Here is an 18,492-nt window from a genome sequence, read left to right on the forward strand (position 1 = left end):
TTTACTCGTAACCAAAACCATCGATATAAATCTAAGTCGTTGACCAAAACAGAAAATGCAGGTTATATAAAAAACATTGTTATATTGTGTTCATGATTTTGGTCGATGGAGGTTCATTTATTGAAATAAGTAAATTTTAGATGTACTGGTGGGGTTTTTTGCATAACAAGATCGCTCCGTTGGATTTTTAGAGCACACCTTGAGCTTGTGTTTTATGCATTTTTTTGTTGTTTGTATATCTGTTATTAAAAAAACATGCACTAAGGTTGTCACTTAGTGTTAAAAATTGGTTGACAATCCTTTATTCTACAATGTTTGTTTACTCGGTATATTTTCAAATGCGGTCACATAGCTGAGTGGCTCAGTGAATGCAAAATCAACTGAGTGTAAGCAGATATGCACTTGTAAGAGTTATGTTTGCAATTTGTCACGTACATGGAACAAATGTTTTAGGTATACGTTCCTACTCGATTTCTTCGTATTTGTCCTGTAAGTGAACAATCTTTTTGTTATTTTTTAGGGAAAAAAACATGTTAATTTTAAAAATAAGTTTGGTTATTAAAAGTTAATACTTATTTAAAGTTGTGGCCGCAGTGTTAAGTGCTGTGGTTTTATAAGAGCTGCCTTTTCCCGCCCCGGGTTGGGTCTACAGACGAGTCATTTATAACTTCTAATTATTCTGGTCCGGTCTTGGAAGTCTTTTAGCCGTGGCTAAGTTACCGACAAAGTGTTTTTTCACGAGTTACCATTTCCATAGAAAATAATTCTGCTAATTACTTTTCGTTGTCAGTTTTATGGTGAGGGCGTCTTGTAGTTTAAACATATTTCGATGAACGATTAAATATTTTTACGTGCTATTAAATGACTGGTAAGTTTCAAGTGGCAGTCCTTGTCGCTCTTAGCCTAGCCGGCCTGTCGCTCCACTAATAGCCTCACCGATAACATATCTCGGTAGGCGTTTAACGAGACAGCTTTCTCTGCGACGTGATCGATGTAATCATAGGTATTTGATGTTACAGTTTATTCATAGACTGTTTGAAATCGATTAATCATTGCCGTGCCTTCCTGGTAGGTACCTACCGATTATGTATCTACTTATAATTTACATCAATTATTAATGAAATCCAAATAATATACCTGAGCATTGTTTTTAGAAAAAGACAAAATAGGTTATAAGTTTCAACCATATAATTAATAAAGGCATGTAGAGTTGTAGCCTAATAGGTAGGTATATCTAATATATGCCCATCTGCTAGGCTACATCTCATTATATATCATTTAAATTCTAAAGATGTAGGTTACCTAGGTATAGGCAACTATAATGATATCAATTATTAGATACTAGTTATAACCGAGGGTTCACCTGCGTGTACCATTACAACGAACACATTCACTTTCGACACAATATTAATAGCTTCACGGGATAAAAAGCATCTTCATCAAAATTTATCAAAGTTCAGATATTTTGTCATGAAGAGGTTTAACAAAATTATACCGTAGATATATTCCACGTCGAATGTGCAAGTTGCAAATTCGAAAATCGAATTGGGAAATCGATCCCAGTCGGAGTTACGTGATATATAAGCTATTAAAATATCATACTAATACTACTAAGTACTTTAAAGGAAGGAAGTGAAGGAAATCATCATAAAACCTGCATGCCTGAGAGTTCTCCAAAACCATTATCAGCTATCTCAGTACCCATAACACAAGCTACGCTTACTTTGGGGCTAGATGGCGATGTATGTATTGTCGTAAGTAGTATATTTATTTATTTATTTAAAACGTTCTCATAGTCGCGTGAAGTCTACCAATCCGAAATTGGCCAGCGTGGTGAACTACAGCCTAAGCCCTTCTCATCCTGAGTGGGCCGGTAATGGATTGATACTTGTTAATGACCAAACCTCATCAAAATCGGTTCATTTTGATATAATACATATAAAAAAATTGAACTTTAGATACATCCCACATAGGCTGTGCAATTTTTTTCTCGGACCATAAGGCACTATACTACTATTTATTTCGATTAACTTCGAAATTACCAAAAACAAGTCGATTCGTCCTACTCTTGCTTCATTAACGGATGCCAAACAAACAAGTACACTTTGGAATTTATAAACGTGAAGATCGTAGATACCTATATGACTGGTTATGTGTTTGATATCCGCATTAAAATGACGTAGGTCACCCGTCTAGACTGTAGGTACCAATAGTCCCGATTGACACTTCGCCACACACCTATATACGTCTAAAGTAAACAAAGTCTTTGTCTCCTACAGTTTCGCAAAACAGCGACGTCAATTGCGTTTTGCGCTTCCTGGAAGCAAACTCCCCTTTCTTAATTTGATCTTGTTGTTATTCATATTACCTGAGCACATAAGTTTCCTTTCAAAATAAAAAGGGGTTGGGCCGTAATCCACTACACTAGCCCAGGGCCGATTGGTAGACTTCACAGGTCTTTGAGAACATAATGGCGAACTCTCAGGCACGCAGGTTTCCTGGGATGCTTTCCTTTATCATTAAGTGATATTATATTGCTGCATTCGCAGATTATTTCGGAAACGTTTGAGGTGCGGCGCTGGGGCTCGAAAATGGTCTCTCCGAATGGGGACCGAAGTCTTACTTATGGCAGGGTTGGCAAACCTTTATGTACCAACGTGCAATTTATTCTAAAGTAATGTTATGAGGACATAGACGTGCCATCACATAATTTTGACTGTGATTAATGGGAAAATAATAATAATATTAATCATCATCATCATCAGCATCATCATCAGACTATGATAATCCACTGCTGGACATAGCCCTCCTGACTCCTCTAATGAGCGCCATACTAGACAGTAAGACAGGTTGTCTTCAGCTAGCTGCATCCAGCATCTGTCTGCAGTCTTATCCTGCTAGCATAGTAACTATGCCGTAGTAATATCACCGTTTAATTTGTTAGATATAATTACAATGATTAATTCATGAAACCAGCCGACAAGTCTGCTCTGTACGGGTGGCAACACCACATGGGTTTACGTGCAGCGTATACTAATTAGACGCCCCGACTTTAATGAAATGCTTAGTCTACTAGCGTCCTATCTTTACCGCCCGTCTGAGTGTAGTTACCGCTGTTGAGCCTGAATCTTATAAGAATAAGGTTCCAATGACGTCCCTGGCGCAGTGGTGAGCGCTGTGGTGAAAAAAGTGGGAGGTCCGAGGTTGGGGCAATTTGGAAATGTATACTTTCTGAATTTTCTGGAACCTGCATGCCTGAGAGTTCTCCTTAATGTTCTCAAAGGTGTGTGGAGTCCACCAATTCTAACTGGGCCAGCGTGGTGGACTACGGCCTTAACCCCGTCTCATTGTGGGAGGAGACCCTAGCCCTGAGTAGCCCAGTAAAGAGTTTGTATGAGTGATTTGGTCTCTCTGGTCTGTCCTTGCTTTGGTCAAGCGAGTTTTGCCAAGCGATTTAGAGTTCCGGTAGTTTACTATATGTAGAAACCATAGAGGTTTGGATTTAATAAAATTATTACACCTCTAATCGGTTAGCCCGCTACCATTTTATAATTACATCATCAGTTAGCAGTCAGCTGTTTATTAAGGGAGATGCTCGGAATATCTACGTGATCAAATCAGAAATAAGGAGAACCGAAGAAGAATCAAAGTGATATACCTAGGTCAACGAAACAGCGGGGCACATAGCTCGGAGTATCCACTGATGGACGCTAGGTTCCCAACGCGCTGGTATTATGACCCCGCACCGCAAAACGTAGCGTTGTTACACTACCAACTCACTGGAGAGATCATACGAAATTCTGGGAGACGCTGCAGGCAAGTGGTACAACACAGTGGAATTTGAAACTCCCAACAAGAGACCTATGTCTAGCAGTAGACGCGTACATCGGTTGATATGATGTGCACTTCTCCTTAGGGCAAACCCTAAAGGCAAAACCCACTCCTATATCCTACTTGATGGACTATAAATAAATAAATATTCTACGACAGTACACAAATATCGCCATCTAGCCCCAAAGTAAGCGTAGCTTCTGTTATGGGTACTGAGATAGCTGATGAATATTTTTTTATGAATATAATACACATAAATACTTATAATATACAGATAAACACCCAGACACTGAAAACCATTCATGTTCATCACACAAACATTTTCCAGTTGTGGGAATCGAACCCACGACCTTGGACTCAGAAAGCAGGGTCGCTGCCCACTGCGCCACTCGGCCGTCACAATAAGACCATCATACTCACAAGTTTGTGTGTGTAGTGGCAATAACTGAGAAAGACTAGACTGCTAGACGTGCTCCGAGGCACAGCAGTGAACAACACTCATTTCCTACCTCCGGTCTGATTATGAGTGTTTTTTTCAAGATTTCTCCGGCAGCTGGAAAACAATATTTGTCCTGACCCGGTAGTCTGAGAATACTATTTATCGAAATTAAAGCAGAACTTAATAGATTTAGGTAGGCGTCTCTTCTAATTTTTATGGTTTTGCAGCTCTCAAAACTCGTAATGGATAACTTAGATCATTATATTATAGAAAAGAAAATGAAGGAAGAGATATCTAAAGTTAGTCTTTAGTTAATGTTTTAAACTGCCTAATTGAAAATTATAAACAGGAAAAGTCTGTATAAGGTATCCAGTAAATCATTCTATGCGTACGACCAAGTTGTTGTGAGTAGGAAACTTGCTTTACAAGAATAGATAAAATATGCTTATGCTTCCTTATTTATATTTACTTTGTTGTTGTGTTATTAGAATATATATTTTGTATTATTCAGCCATCAAAAATCGGTTTAGGTATGTTATTTATTTTTGTCGGTTTAAAATATCTCGCTATGAACAATTTTCGCGTAGTAATAACAAAGGTACATTGTATATACAAAATACAAATATTGATGTTAATACATCCTTATTTGATAACCTAACAAGCTTTTCTAGGTCCTGTGTTGAGCTTCCGCTTGAGCCAAATACCTAGCTACTTACTGAAACCAATCTAAAAAAGCTGAACTTGAAAGGGCTATAATGAACTCCTAGCTAATCATAAAATGTCCACATTCCAACATCGGATAAGTAATCACAGACATCATAATATTTCATTGTTATCGAGGTCATTCACTTGTAGATAATATGTCAAAGAATTCCGATAATCCAGTTATAGGAATTGGTTCAAAAGTTTTGAACAAGATTGGTGAAGTGAAGTTGAATCAAAGATTGCAAAAAGTGGTTCAGATAAACAAAAGGAGTGGCTCCTTAATTTCCTGTGCGACGGTACCAGATAAAGTATACTAAATATAACGTTGTTTTAGGGACATTGAAGAAATCCGTAAGCAAACAAGGCCAAACCCGACATGCCTATCACTTACAGCATCGCGTCACAAACGTTCTAATTTCTAGTAACAATATAGAACTAACAAAGAATAGTTCTGTTTCAGCTATACTTACCAAAATCATAAGCTTAGAGATGAGACTAAAGTCGGATTAAAACCTATCCATTTCTATATTTCTTATAATTCTTTTATCGTTGCACTTTCTGCCCATTTCAGTCACTTTAATTGAAGGGTCGAAACATGTAGTCCTATTATTGTAACAAAAGCAATTATCGATAACTTCTTCTAGATATTCGTGGTACCCATATTTTTACGTCACCTGAAAGTGGTGTTACTCCACCGCGTAAGGTGAATGGAATATATCCTCTGATCTCTCCGTCAAAACAAACATCGACTAAGCCCATATTCGGCTTCATAGGACAACAATCCCAATTGATTCCTTAGCAAAGCACTAAGGCTTCTCTATTCAGAACATCTGAAGCAGTGAGCTTCAGTCATCAACCTGTGTTACGATGCACGATGAAGAGAGACCACAGCAGCCAAATCCATCCAAAAATAAAAATTAGGTTAGGTAGGTAGTTGAATTCATTAGGGTCGACAACGACCATTTTTAATTAAAATATGTAGATTCATCAATCAAATTGACCAAATAAAACTGCGTTATAAGTAATAATTAGAAGGGGTCCCAAATTGGACTAGAACTAGCTGGGTGTTACCTTAACATTCAACCCCCTGCCGCGGCCGCTGCGGTTTATCGCAGAAAGTTTTACCTAACAATGAAGCGATAACGTTTGTAACTATTGCTTTCTTTTTTTTAGGACGTGTAAAGAATTGTATTGCATTATGCAACGTTTATAGGTATTGCAATAGGTAGTTAAGGAACATTTAAACTTCATAGGCGTGTTTAGAGTTCTCATCATGTAACAGTTGTGGCCTTTTATTTTCTGAATATTTATAGTTTAAATATTAATTAAGTTTCAACCTACATTTGTTTTTAAAACAAACTGGACCTTGATTGTTTAGTCCTTGGTTAATATTCATGCTTCTATTACATAAATGCCTAAGATTAGTAGGTATGTATGGAAATAAACAAGCGCAAAGAATGCGGACTGATTACATATGTTTCTGTAATGATACATCTGTTGGTAATAATATACGCCTCAGACTTTTCGAGTTTGTTGATATATTTTGTCGCACAACAAAACGGTCCTCAGAAAATGACAAATGACCTCCCACATTTTCCATTGCAATCATGTGAATCGCATAGTGAGGTTGTCTTGTGAGAATAAAACCACTGGACCTAGGATGATAAAATTTAACAAGTGTATAGTGAAGAAGAAGATCATAAGCTAACGAAAGATATTTAGCAATTAGCAATTCTATGCCTAACGGGGGAAATACCTCAGGAGAAAGAAAAATAAGAGTTGAAGTTTCTTTAAAAGGCCTTATATTATTTAATTTGTCAGTTGCTTGCTCTCTGGCCATAGGCAACGCGGGAAAGCTTCTTTATCCATCATCATAATTTCGACGCAGACGTATTCGTAGACTTCACAAGCCTTTTGGAAAATTATGGAGAGCTCTTAGTCATGTAAATTTCCTCACGATGTTTTTCTTCAACACGTGAAGCAAGTGATATTTAATTGTTTGGTTTAAAAAAAGGCTGAGCGTGAGTTTATGCTAGTTTATAATATAACAAGGTGGGTACCTACATCTTTGTGAGACGATATTTCAACGAAATGCCTGTAGTAACCTAGTTTCTGATAACAGTTGACAAGAGCAATAAACTGAATATTGGGTAATTGCTACTGCAACCGACATTCACACAAGCATTTCCTCGATGCCACCTGCTAACAGTTAGTGACCTTTCGCCCGAACTTATCGCATCCTACATTTCGTAACACTTAAGTCGTGTTTATAAATATAGAATGGTTTAATTACTAGTTTCGTTAACAGCGACCAAAATATATTAGCACAATGTGTTCCTATCACAATCACAATTGAAAAATAACAGACGGTTACAGCATTATCATCAATATGGTCAGCAAATGTTAGTGTTGAGATGTTTCCAATAAAACAAAATTTGTGTAAGAATAAATCGCTCAACGCATCGGTAACGATGCCCCTTGGAGCGTTGTCAGTGGATACATAGTTTTATTTGGTTAGGCCTAAACAAATTATTGTTATTAGTTTTATATTTTACCAAACGGGATATATTTGTTCGATGGACAAATTTAATTTTAGTCTCTGCAGATAACAACTTTTGAAACATGAAAGGTTGGGATTATAAACAAAAATCAAAGTTTAACAATAAAATAAAATTAAAGCTTTTTATATTCCAGTCCGATCAAAAAGTTCTCTTTGCGTTCGATAGCCCGATTGGAAAATATTTTATTTCCTTTTCCTAAATGAAATTTGAAATGCTCGGGTGAAATGTGTCGCACAGTAATATTATTAAAGGTCTAGAATGTACGAGTATGTAAAGAATAAACTGGTGATCTATGAAAAACCATTTGACCGGTTGATCAAAATGTTGTAGTTTAAAGCTATTTGTATTCTGTTTTTACAAGCCTTTTGGAATCTATTGATCTTAATACAAGCTATATTGCTAAACAAAATCAACCCTCTAAAATCTGAGATACAACTTATCAATATCAGGGTAAAAGGAATGAATTACCTGTGCCGTCGGAACAACCCGCGCCTGGCTGGTGAACCACTCGGTCCGGCTCCATCCTTGTCCAGCTTCTCAGGTGATCGGAACAGTTTCCGAAACGCTGCCGCCACCTTCTCCTTGGACCGTGACGTCATTTTACACAACTTTTTTATCACTTAGAACACACTAAAACCTATATTTGTATTTTACACTATTTGTTTATTTACAGTCAATTTACAATTCACGTCAATCCATCAATCGTTAAGTCAAAACGGACTACGATTTGAATTTCGAATCCGTCGAATTTAACTGCCAGTGTCACATCTGTTTGCATTCACAGTGTATTAACACTTGCAAATCGGGTATGTTACTCTCTGCTTGCAGTCTCGCTGCGTGCAGTGGCGCACGTGCGACTACTAGCAAAGTGAGAGTGCAGATGAAATCGTATCTTGGCGCACTGAATGGAAGTGGCTGGTGATCGGTCGTGTTTTACTTGTATCGGCCGACGGACGTTGTGTCATACACATGATACAAAGCGTCGGCGCATACCTATCGGTCTACCACGCGACGCTGCTCGGCTCGTGTGAATGAACCAAAACTTATACTTCTTATTGTGGTTCGCGTGGATTGGATTGCCTAGCCCTGAAACAAAGGAAACCATTTTAAGTGCACGTACTTGCTTTAGTTATCTGGGTCAATATTAGTGGCAATTAATTTTGACCGTGAATATTAAACATTTATGTTGTTCTTTTTTGTTGTGTTTTTTATTACGCGTGATTGTTTGTGTATCTATGTACTCGGTAGATAGTTAATAGACCTTTGTAAGTTAGTTATAACTTATTCATCCGTAGACTGTCTGTAGTGGAGGCTTCACAATGCTTCGTTTGGCAAGTGATATTTACCGAATGATATTCTACCTATACCTAGGATTACATATAGCTGTAGGTACCTACCCGGAAAAGCTTAGCTATGGCTCAACATGATATAAATCCCGTCTGCGTGGGAATTTACGCATAAAACATGTGAAATATCTATACTTATAATACAACTGTAACTGAAAGATTTCTGTACATTTAATATATTTTGAAAATTTTGACCGGGGGGTGCTTTATAATCGATACTGAGTCCAAAACAGATTTTTGTTTAATTTTTGTCTGTCTGTCTGTCCGGGCATCACGTGAAAACTACCGAACGGATTCAAATAAAACTTGGTATAGTGGTAGTTGATATTCCGGGTCAACATATAGGCTACTTTTTATCCCGATAAACAATAGGTTTCCTCCGGGAAGTGGGATGAAAACTTTTATCAATTTTACTTAATATCTCTGTTAAATTAGCACCGATTCACATAAAAGGCAATGTATGGTGAGGCTTTACCTATAACGGAACTTATTTTATGACACGTTACGTAAACGGTAAATTGACGTCATGATTATTGAGTTCAAGTAAATGAATGTTGAAGAAGTGTTGAGAGTTGAGGTCACTTCCTGATTGACTAGAACGCCGTATAAATACTGTAATCACGTATTACTATGAAAAATGGTGTTGCCACATTCGTAAAATTTCCTGGATATTCTAGGGTAACATGGTTACATTAGGAGACTTTAATCTTTTTTCCACTTTTTCTGTCTCTTTCTTTCCTTAACTGTTTACTGTTGTAATCAATTCATAGATTACAAAGCTTAATAAAAGCTTGAGCCAAGTGTTAACTGCCTTTAATTAGGTTCATATCAATTCGATAGAAAATATCTCAGAATGGTTACAAAATTAATTGAATAATGTCAAAAAGTTGTAAAGCATGAACGGCACGAACAAGTTGGTGCGAGTTCGAATCCCAGCTCGCACCTCTTACTTTTCTAAGTTATAAAATCGTAAGGAAACCTGCATGCCTGAGAGCTCTACATAATGTTCTCAAAGGTGTATGGAGTCCACCAATCCACACTAGGCCAGCGTGGTGGACTACAGCCTTAACCCCTTCGGCTTCTTATTGTGGGAGAAGACCCGTGCTTTGTAGTGAGCCGGTTATTGAGTACCAGTGCCTATGAGTTATGCCATCTTTTGTTGGCATGTTCAACGTTACGTAAAAGTTAAATTGATGTCACTATTATTGCGTTGTCTACGTCAAAAAAGCAGATGTTGATGTTGAAGCTAGGACGTTTACTCATTGACCCATAGCCTCGCTTATATACGTACTGATATTTATGGTAATTTGTAATTTCTACTTCCTACTGCTCTGCTGGTCTAGTAGCGCAGTTAGAGAAAACGTGAATCAACCCTGTTTTTTTTATTCGAATTGTAAATAGCTTTATTGGACCCTAAACGCAGATTCTTTGACGGTATAGGCGAAAACAAAAACTGTCAGGAGAGAACAAGCGTTTGAAGAAATTAATCAAACTGCTCCCTTAGAGCCTTCCTGTGAGGGTACTACGACGGCTTAGATACAGCTTATATATTTACTGTGTGCGTGTGCGTGTTAGTCTCATCCAACCTAATCGGTTGGATGAGACTAACACGCTGTTTATACTAAGATCAATGTGACGCTGTCGTATTAAAACTGAGGCCTGGGTTTTGCCAACGAAGACGATGATCGTATGACGTATGATCTTTTTTGAGTTTATCTTGGAGAGCATAATTATTGTAGCATCTCAACTTACTTTCTAAGTAAAACCGTTATAGCCTCTATGCACAAGGCGTATTTCGAAGAAGACGGGCGTTATCTCCTTCGAAACAGTTTTAGTGGCCATCTAACTAGTGGACGGCTTAACATCAAAAGTCCGTAAATTTAAAGACTCGAAGATACTTCGCACAGACACGCGATTTCTATAAACCCGATACAGACTTTTACAAGCTCTTTACCTACGAACGATTTTTATCGAATTATCGTTTTACATGCAATAACTGCATATTGTGGTTGGTCTACAAAGGAGCTGAAATACGAAACATAATAGTTATAAAAAAAGTTAAACAAAAATAATAATAGTCTCTTCTTATAATAGTAGAACTAACCAAATTACAACTAATGTTAATTCTGTTTTCCGAGACACAGTCTCAACTAGTTAAAAGAACAGGTGCTCTTTTTATCTGTGCGAAATAAAACAAAATTTGGAAATACATATTTCATGTGTTATGTTTAAGTACTTTTGATTCTGTTTTGTTTCTCTTTATGACAATAAAGCATTTTTTCATTTTCATAATTTTTTTTTTTCAATGTCAAAGTCAAAGTCAAAGTCAAAAATATCTTTATTCAAGTAGGCCCCACAGGTGGCACTTTTGATGCGTACATAAGAACCACACGGTAGTGAGATGATGGCGATAACCACATTCGTAAACTTAAAACTAAAGCTAAGAGGGTTCCAAACGCGTCCTGGTCTAAGAAGAAGCCCACAACAAACTTAGCCGGGTGTTTTTTATTTTTTTGTTATCACCATCTCACAATGTCATTTTAAATTATTAGAAGAGCAACCTGGTTAGAGCAATAATTTACACCCAAGCTTTTTTATCGTTTACGTAGTCCTTTATACTATAATAGGACTTTTCTATAAGCTTACGTTTAATACAAACTTTGAACTTTTTAAGAGACATCTCCAAGATGACAATTGGTAGTTTATTGTACAATTGTATGCAATTTCCTTTAAACGAATTATGAATTTTATGTAACCTAGTATATTGCACTGTAAGTTTATTCTTACTTCTAATGTTTAAATTATTGCAGTCACATTTTTTCTTAAATTTAGAAATGTTTTTATGAACGTACATTAAATTTTCAAATATGTACTGACTATACACTGTCATTATTTTAAAATCTTTAAATTTATCTCTCAATGACTCTCTCGGACCCATTTTGTAGATAGAACGAACAGCCCTCTTCTGCAGCACGAAAATAGTGCTAATATCAGCAGCATTACCCCAAAGTAAAACTCCATATGACATAATGCTGTGAAAGTAACTAAAATATACCAGTCTCGCAGTTTCTACGTCGGTCATATGGCGTATCTTCTTTACCGCATAGGCAGCAGAACTAAGCCTGTTCGATAAATTATTTACATGAGGGCCCCATTGTCGATATGACCAATCAACGTTGGTATGTGTGGATGTGTGAAATGGACCTACTTTAAATTAGATGTTAAGAAGTTAGTCGCGGCACTTATAATTTCTGCCTGTTTAAATAAATTCGTGTGCAAAGGCGCTGCCGAACCAGCACTAGGCCTTGTAAATATAAACGATTCACACAGGGGTAAGATGTAGCAGATTGAGTGAGCATATTACACAAGGCCTTTGATAAATAAACATTGTTTTCCGAGCACATTTTATTTACGTCCCAAGTCGACCTTGATGCGTCCTTAGCAGGGACTGAGAACGTTAACTAGGGTTGCAAGGCAATAAGCCTACGTTTTACGGACATAATTTTCGGTGACGTGTAATTTTAAATTGAGAACAACCTACTTCGAAGGGTTCATTTTTGGTTAATTCTTAAAAAATTAAGCTGGGAATCATTACAAGTATTCCCCTTTCCTCTCAAGTGCGATATATAAAATAAGACCGTCATTCGAGTTATTAACGAGTAAAATTGAAAGAGGTTAAAATATCGATGATACACCTCTAGTCTTTACTAATATTATAAATGCGAAAGTGTGTTATTTTGTTTGTCATATTCTCCAAGTAGTAACATATTATCAAATATACACAAACGGAAAGTAACATAGGCTACTTCTTACCAGGAAAACAAACAATCATTTCATTCAAGAATAATGCGGGCAACAGCTAGTATTGAATAAATGTTACAGTTCTTTCTTTATAGCCTGTTAATCTGTTCAGTTTATTAATTTTCATCATCATCATCATCACTTCAACCGATTGAAGTCCACTGCTGGACATAGGTCTTTTCTAGGGACTTCGAAAATTCACGGTCCTGGGTCGCTTTTTTCCAGCAGCTCCCAGCGGCAACTCGTTTGATGTCGTCTGTCCACCTCGTTGGGGCTGACCAACGCTGCGGTTACCTGTGCGGGGTCGCCATTCCAGCAATTTGGAACCCCAACGTCCATCGGTTTTCCGAGCTTTGTGCCACGCCTATTTCCAATTCAGCTTTATCGGTAACTCTGGTTCTTCTACGTGTCTCCTCATTCCTGATTTGATCACGTACCCAACATTGCTCTCTCCATCGCCCACTGAGTGATACTGAGCCTTCTTATGAGGCCCATCCTTGGAAGAAGAAGGTTTAGACTTTATTTTCGGGGGGCCAAGCTCGAATCCCAGCACTCAACACTAAGTTTTCTAAGTTATGTGCGTTTTATGCAATTAAAATACCATTTGTTTCAATGGTGACGGAAAACATCGTGACGAAAGCAGCAAGAGGGTTTTCTATAATTTTCTCAAATGCATGTAGAGCCCACCCACCCGAATTAGTCCAGTGTGTTGGACTACGGCCTATACTCTTCTCATGTGTGGACGACCGTGCGATGAATGTCTGAGCAGGTTCCAAATCATGTGTTTTATGGCATATACATGACATAAGACATGCTCGTATATATGACATAAGGCTTGAGGCAAAATACAGCCATATAAAGTGGCGTTTCTTGACTTTACATCAACCTAGCAAAGGTTTAAACATTAGACGAAAAACGCGTTGTGTGAGTTGTTCTAAAGCTAGCATGGCATCGGTCGTCAGTTACAAATTGTTAAAGCGTAATTTGCATAGCTACATCATTAGCTTCATGCAATACATGTGAATAACAATTGGCTTATAGATAGGTTAGGTAGATTATGAATTCCAAAACTATCCCGGAAAACTCTAAAATCTGGTAACCCTTCATGAAGGACACCGTAGCGCACGCATATTGGCAAATTGCCCGATACTATTACATCCCAGGGATTTTGTGGCCTCCATTTTCTTTAGTGATTGTGACAATTTAAAGCTTTATACAGATAGTAAACATAATTTTTAAAAAACATTCGTTAAATTCTTTCTTTGATAGTACACATACAAACGGAACATATAGACGTTATATACATGAAGACGCTTATGAACGCTTCTTAGTGGCTGTGATAGGCCTACATGAATAAGGAATTTTTGAATTTCAATTTTGAATATGAACCGCGTTCCGAAGTTGGTCATCATTAAAATCCGAATTACATGAAGGCAACGAATTCCGCCATAAATATTTCGTTGAACGCGATGGTACAAATACACACAGAAACTATTTAATTTTCGGTATTTACTGAAAACGTATCTTTAACTAACCCGATTTTGTATCCGATCAAATGGAAGGACAAGTCCGGGCGGTTTATCTTGTTGATTATACCAAACTAATGCCCCAATTCTGAAGAGTTGGCTTCTATTCGAGTTCTAATCGAATACCTCCTTCCTCATTCTATGATCGCATTTATGCCTAAACCTTCAGTTTTACCAGTACAATTTTTCAATAATAATATATAGGCACAGGGGACCTGACTCGTATGCCCATGTGTATTTACAATCGGGCCAAAAGGGCCATGACCCAAGGATGAATTTCGGTAGACTTCAAGGAGCGCGGCGGCGCAAGCAAAAGTTAGAGTAAATGTACTTTTTATTCCGGAAAATGTATAGTTCTTATCGGATAGAGCTATTGTCAATAAGATAATTATATATTACCTGTTTGACGACCTCCCTGGCGCAACGGTTAGCGCTGTGAATTTAAGTAGGAGGCCCCGCGTTCGATTCTCGAAAGGGGTAATTTGGAAATTTATAATTTCTGTTTTTTTTGGAAACGGGATGGCAATTTGTAGGACGTGGTCCTTGCACGAAGTGCTGCTCCGTTTAAAGGCGATTGTTTTGCACTTCCCATTTGTTGAGTCACCTGCAGGGTCTCAGAATTTTTTATTTATTCTTCTACAAGTGAGACCATGACCGCAGTCGCACCTGGTTATAAGTGGATAGGGATATGGCAGTTATATGTATTAAATCCATTCCTGACCCTAATTGGTTTCTACGCGACATCGCTAAAATGGCTTGGTGGCCCGTCTATGTCGCTGGTTTTTACTATCCACGGCTGAAGCTTCTCACCAGAACACATTGCCCGTCGGGGATATAACCCGGGACCTCCCTTTTAAACAACAGCGCTCACCACTGCGTCAGGGAGATAGCTAGATGATTATTATTATTTAAAAAACCGTCAACATCCGACAACACATAGGCAGTTTTTTTTTATTAACAACTAGCTGTCCCGGCGAACTACTTACCGCGGATCTTTTTTTTTTGATGAATCTTATATTTTAATACTATTAATATCCTATTCCGGACTAACAGAAATCTAAAAAATCAAATATCATAAAAATTGGTCCAGCCGTTCTTTAGTTATAAATGGTGTAACTAACACAACTTTCTTTTATATATACATATATAGATAGGCCAGCGATTGACGACAATCATGCCCGTAAGAAAGCGATGAGGTCTAGGTTGGAGCAGGCTTGCCTAGAAGAAGCCTATTCACTCTAGCCTTGAAGGTACCCAAATTATACGTGGCAGGAAACATAGTTGCCGATAAACAAGTTCATCTGGTACCAACCTTCAGTAGGTAGCCTCATCAGGTGCCCCATTTAGTTGCTATCTCACCATATTTTTATAGGAAATAAAACCCATGTGTGGTAGGTAATAGGTACTATAAAATAAAATAAATAGTGTGAATAGAGATTACTTAACAATGTTTACCGTTTCATTAACATCCATTAGGCCGAACAACGAATAAGGTAGTCATCTGAGTTTGTTCAAAGAATTATTCTATGCTCTTTGAGATGTTTAATCACGATGATTTGTTTAATTTAATTAACTCTTAATTAACTTAATTTTATTATACAGATTTAGACACGAATGTCCAAATGTAAACATTGTAAACTTTCAGAGATGGTTGTAGAGGATTCATATATTTAATATATATACTATTTCTGGCTCATTTATATATAAATATACTAGCCCGCCATACTAACCATAAACGCAAAGTTTATAAGAGGATGACAGATGTTATTGTAAAACGTTTATTACAATTTAATTTGAACAATAAATAAAAAAAAAATGGTTGTCTCGCTTGCACTTCAAGTCTTGAATGGAACGCCTCAGAGCGAGGTAACGCCGCATACGTCATGTTTTTTCGTGCGTGCAGCCATCGAATTAAAAGACGTTGTCACGTCAAAAACTATGCTACTTAGCGGCAGGAATAAAAATGTCGATAGTACTCCCCCCTCTGTCACTAAAAGCTCTACTCCCTATTACAAGAGCATGTTGGGTTAGATCTCTGATTCCCGCTCTCCTATGATGGAGGAGGCCTTTGCCCAGCAGTAAGACGTTAATAAGCCGATGAAGATGATGAGACAAATTATAATACATGACACGTTATTTATTTCATGTCAGCATATTTAAAAGCCACTTAAACGATTAACGTGTATTAATAACGATCCTTCCTTGGTGGCACCTCCATTTGGGACTTCCCAGGAAGGATGGAGGAAGTTTCAAAAAATATCGATATTAACAATCGAAATAAGACATAATTTTTCATTTAAGAAAATTTATCGTTTTTCTTTACAATAATCGGTTTCAGTGAGTGGCAGTATAGCGCATTTGATACGAGCAATACCAGATGCTTTTTGTCTTTATGCATATTGATGTATCAGAATAACAAATCCCGCTCAAAAATATCCTCATATCCTACTTCTGCATTTTGTTCCTGGCAAGCGAGCCAAACCGCGACAGGATGAAGTGTAAAGCCGTGTAGGGCTTACAACACTACAAAAGGCTTCCATCCTCGAAAAACAAAAGACTGCCGGCATTGTAGCGTTAATTGATGGACCACACATAATGCTTAGTTTGCCTATGTCAGAGATGGCAAACATTTTCCGTTATCCATTCTTTGCTTAGACAGCATAGCCATTATACTTTAATTTAATAAAAAAAACCTGTATAGTTTATGCAGTTATTGCATTGTAAACTCAACACCTTCTCAGATTTCTCCGGTATTGGACTAAAAATTTTTAACTATCGTATTTTCTGAGGTACTGATTTGTTTAACGTATAAAAAAATATGTGAAATACACACAGTAACGAAAACATTTCCCAGAAGTTGACGTCAGTCAGACGATCAGTCCCAGGGATCGGAAAAAATATACGAAAGCGAAACATTAACCAACAAGGACTTCCTTCATGATTGAAGACTACATGTTGTTCTGACTCCAAATAACTTGGCATAAGGGCAAGAAGCAGAACGTAGTTTATTTACGTGCTCAAAGTTCGTATCTCAACACGATAAACTGTGATTTCGTTTCAGAATTATGATAACAAGCCGATGCTATGATAAAATCCTGTAAGACTCAGCTTCCTCAGATTTATTACAACTTTGGGATATGGTTTTGACTTTTGCTTTCGTTTCTGTTTTTGTTTTCGTTATACGATGAACGATCCTTCGGCTCGGGTGATAATCACCTCGGATGAAATAGATTGTTTTATGCCCTTGTAGCACAATCTACTATTATAGTGAAAGTATATTTTTACAGAAGTGTACATTGGGATGGTTATCACCCAAGCCTAAGGCCAGGCTTGATAATAAAACGGGTTTTAGGTATAGCTGAGTTACAGGCGGTGAGTTCCCAACGTGTTACACCCAATCACACTCTATATAATCTTAATATATATAAATCTCCTGTCACGATGTTTGTCCGCGATGGACTCCTAAACTACTTAACCGATTTTAAATTAAATTGGCACACCGTGAGCAGTATGGTCCAACTTAAGAGATAGGATAGCATAGATCTTTAATTATAGTCGCAATTTTATTTTATTGCAAATTATTTGTCTATAATTAATTTACAGTCACATGTTTTATATATATACTACTATACTCATTTAAGGCTTAGCGATACTGAATACTTTAAAGACAAAATCAAACGCAGACGAAGTCGCGGGTAAGAGCTAGTATATTATATAGAGTAGATACTACAGTATGATATACAAAATGACGTTAAGGTTTTAACATTTTTTTTAGTGAGTGTGTAATGAAGACAATATTTTTTTTTTTTTTTGTCGTGAGTGTGTAGTGACAACATTTTATTGTTTTAAAAGTAGAAAACAGGTCGATGTTATTGGGTTAAATAATTGCGAGTAAATTTAAAGCGGAGTCGACCTCGTTTGCGTTCCGAATCGTTGCAAATTAATTTGAAATGCGTTATCCAATATCGTTGAGGGTACATGAGAGCCTAGCTTGATGCAATCAACTTGTCAATGGAGATGAGATGAGATCTCCATTGACACGTTATCTTGGTTGAATCTGAATAGAGTCAGATAAATTCATATTTCATCCATTTATGAAGTACGCTGAACGGTCTATGTGAGCAACTATAAACTGTAAGTTTGACAACTATAAACTGTTGTGACAACTATCAACTGTAATGTTTTTTTTTTATTCCACTCCAATTTAACCCTTGACTGCAATCTGGTGGTGAGTGATGCAATGGGTTTCTATCGCACCGGAACACTAAGTCGCTTAGCGGTAC

General features: G+C 37.3%; 1 protein-coding gene across 2 annotated transcripts in view; it reads right to left on the minus strand.

Annotated features, from left to right (window-relative positions):
• The window catches only part of LOC120636264 (ubiquitin-conjugating enzyme E2Q-like protein CG4502), a 312,586-nt gene that overhangs the window by 7,682 nt on the left and 286,412 nt on the right, over window positions 1–18,492 (minus strand). For both annotated transcript variants that reach the window (XM_039907675.1, XM_039907667.1), the window contains exon 2: window positions 8,005–8,622. In XM_039907675.1, coding sequence (XP_039763609.1) covers window positions 8,005–8,135 — 131 coding nt within the window. In that variant the 5' untranslated portion in view covers window positions 8,136–8,622. The remainder of the gene's footprint in view (window positions 1–8,004; window positions 8,623–18,492) is intronic.

Source organism: Pararge aegeria, chromosome 3, assembly GCF_905163445.1.
Source record: "Pararge aegeria chromosome 3, ilParAegt1.1, whole genome shotgun sequence".
Lineage (NCBI taxonomy): Eukaryota > Metazoa > Arthropoda > Insecta > Lepidoptera > Nymphalidae > Pararge > Pararge aegeria.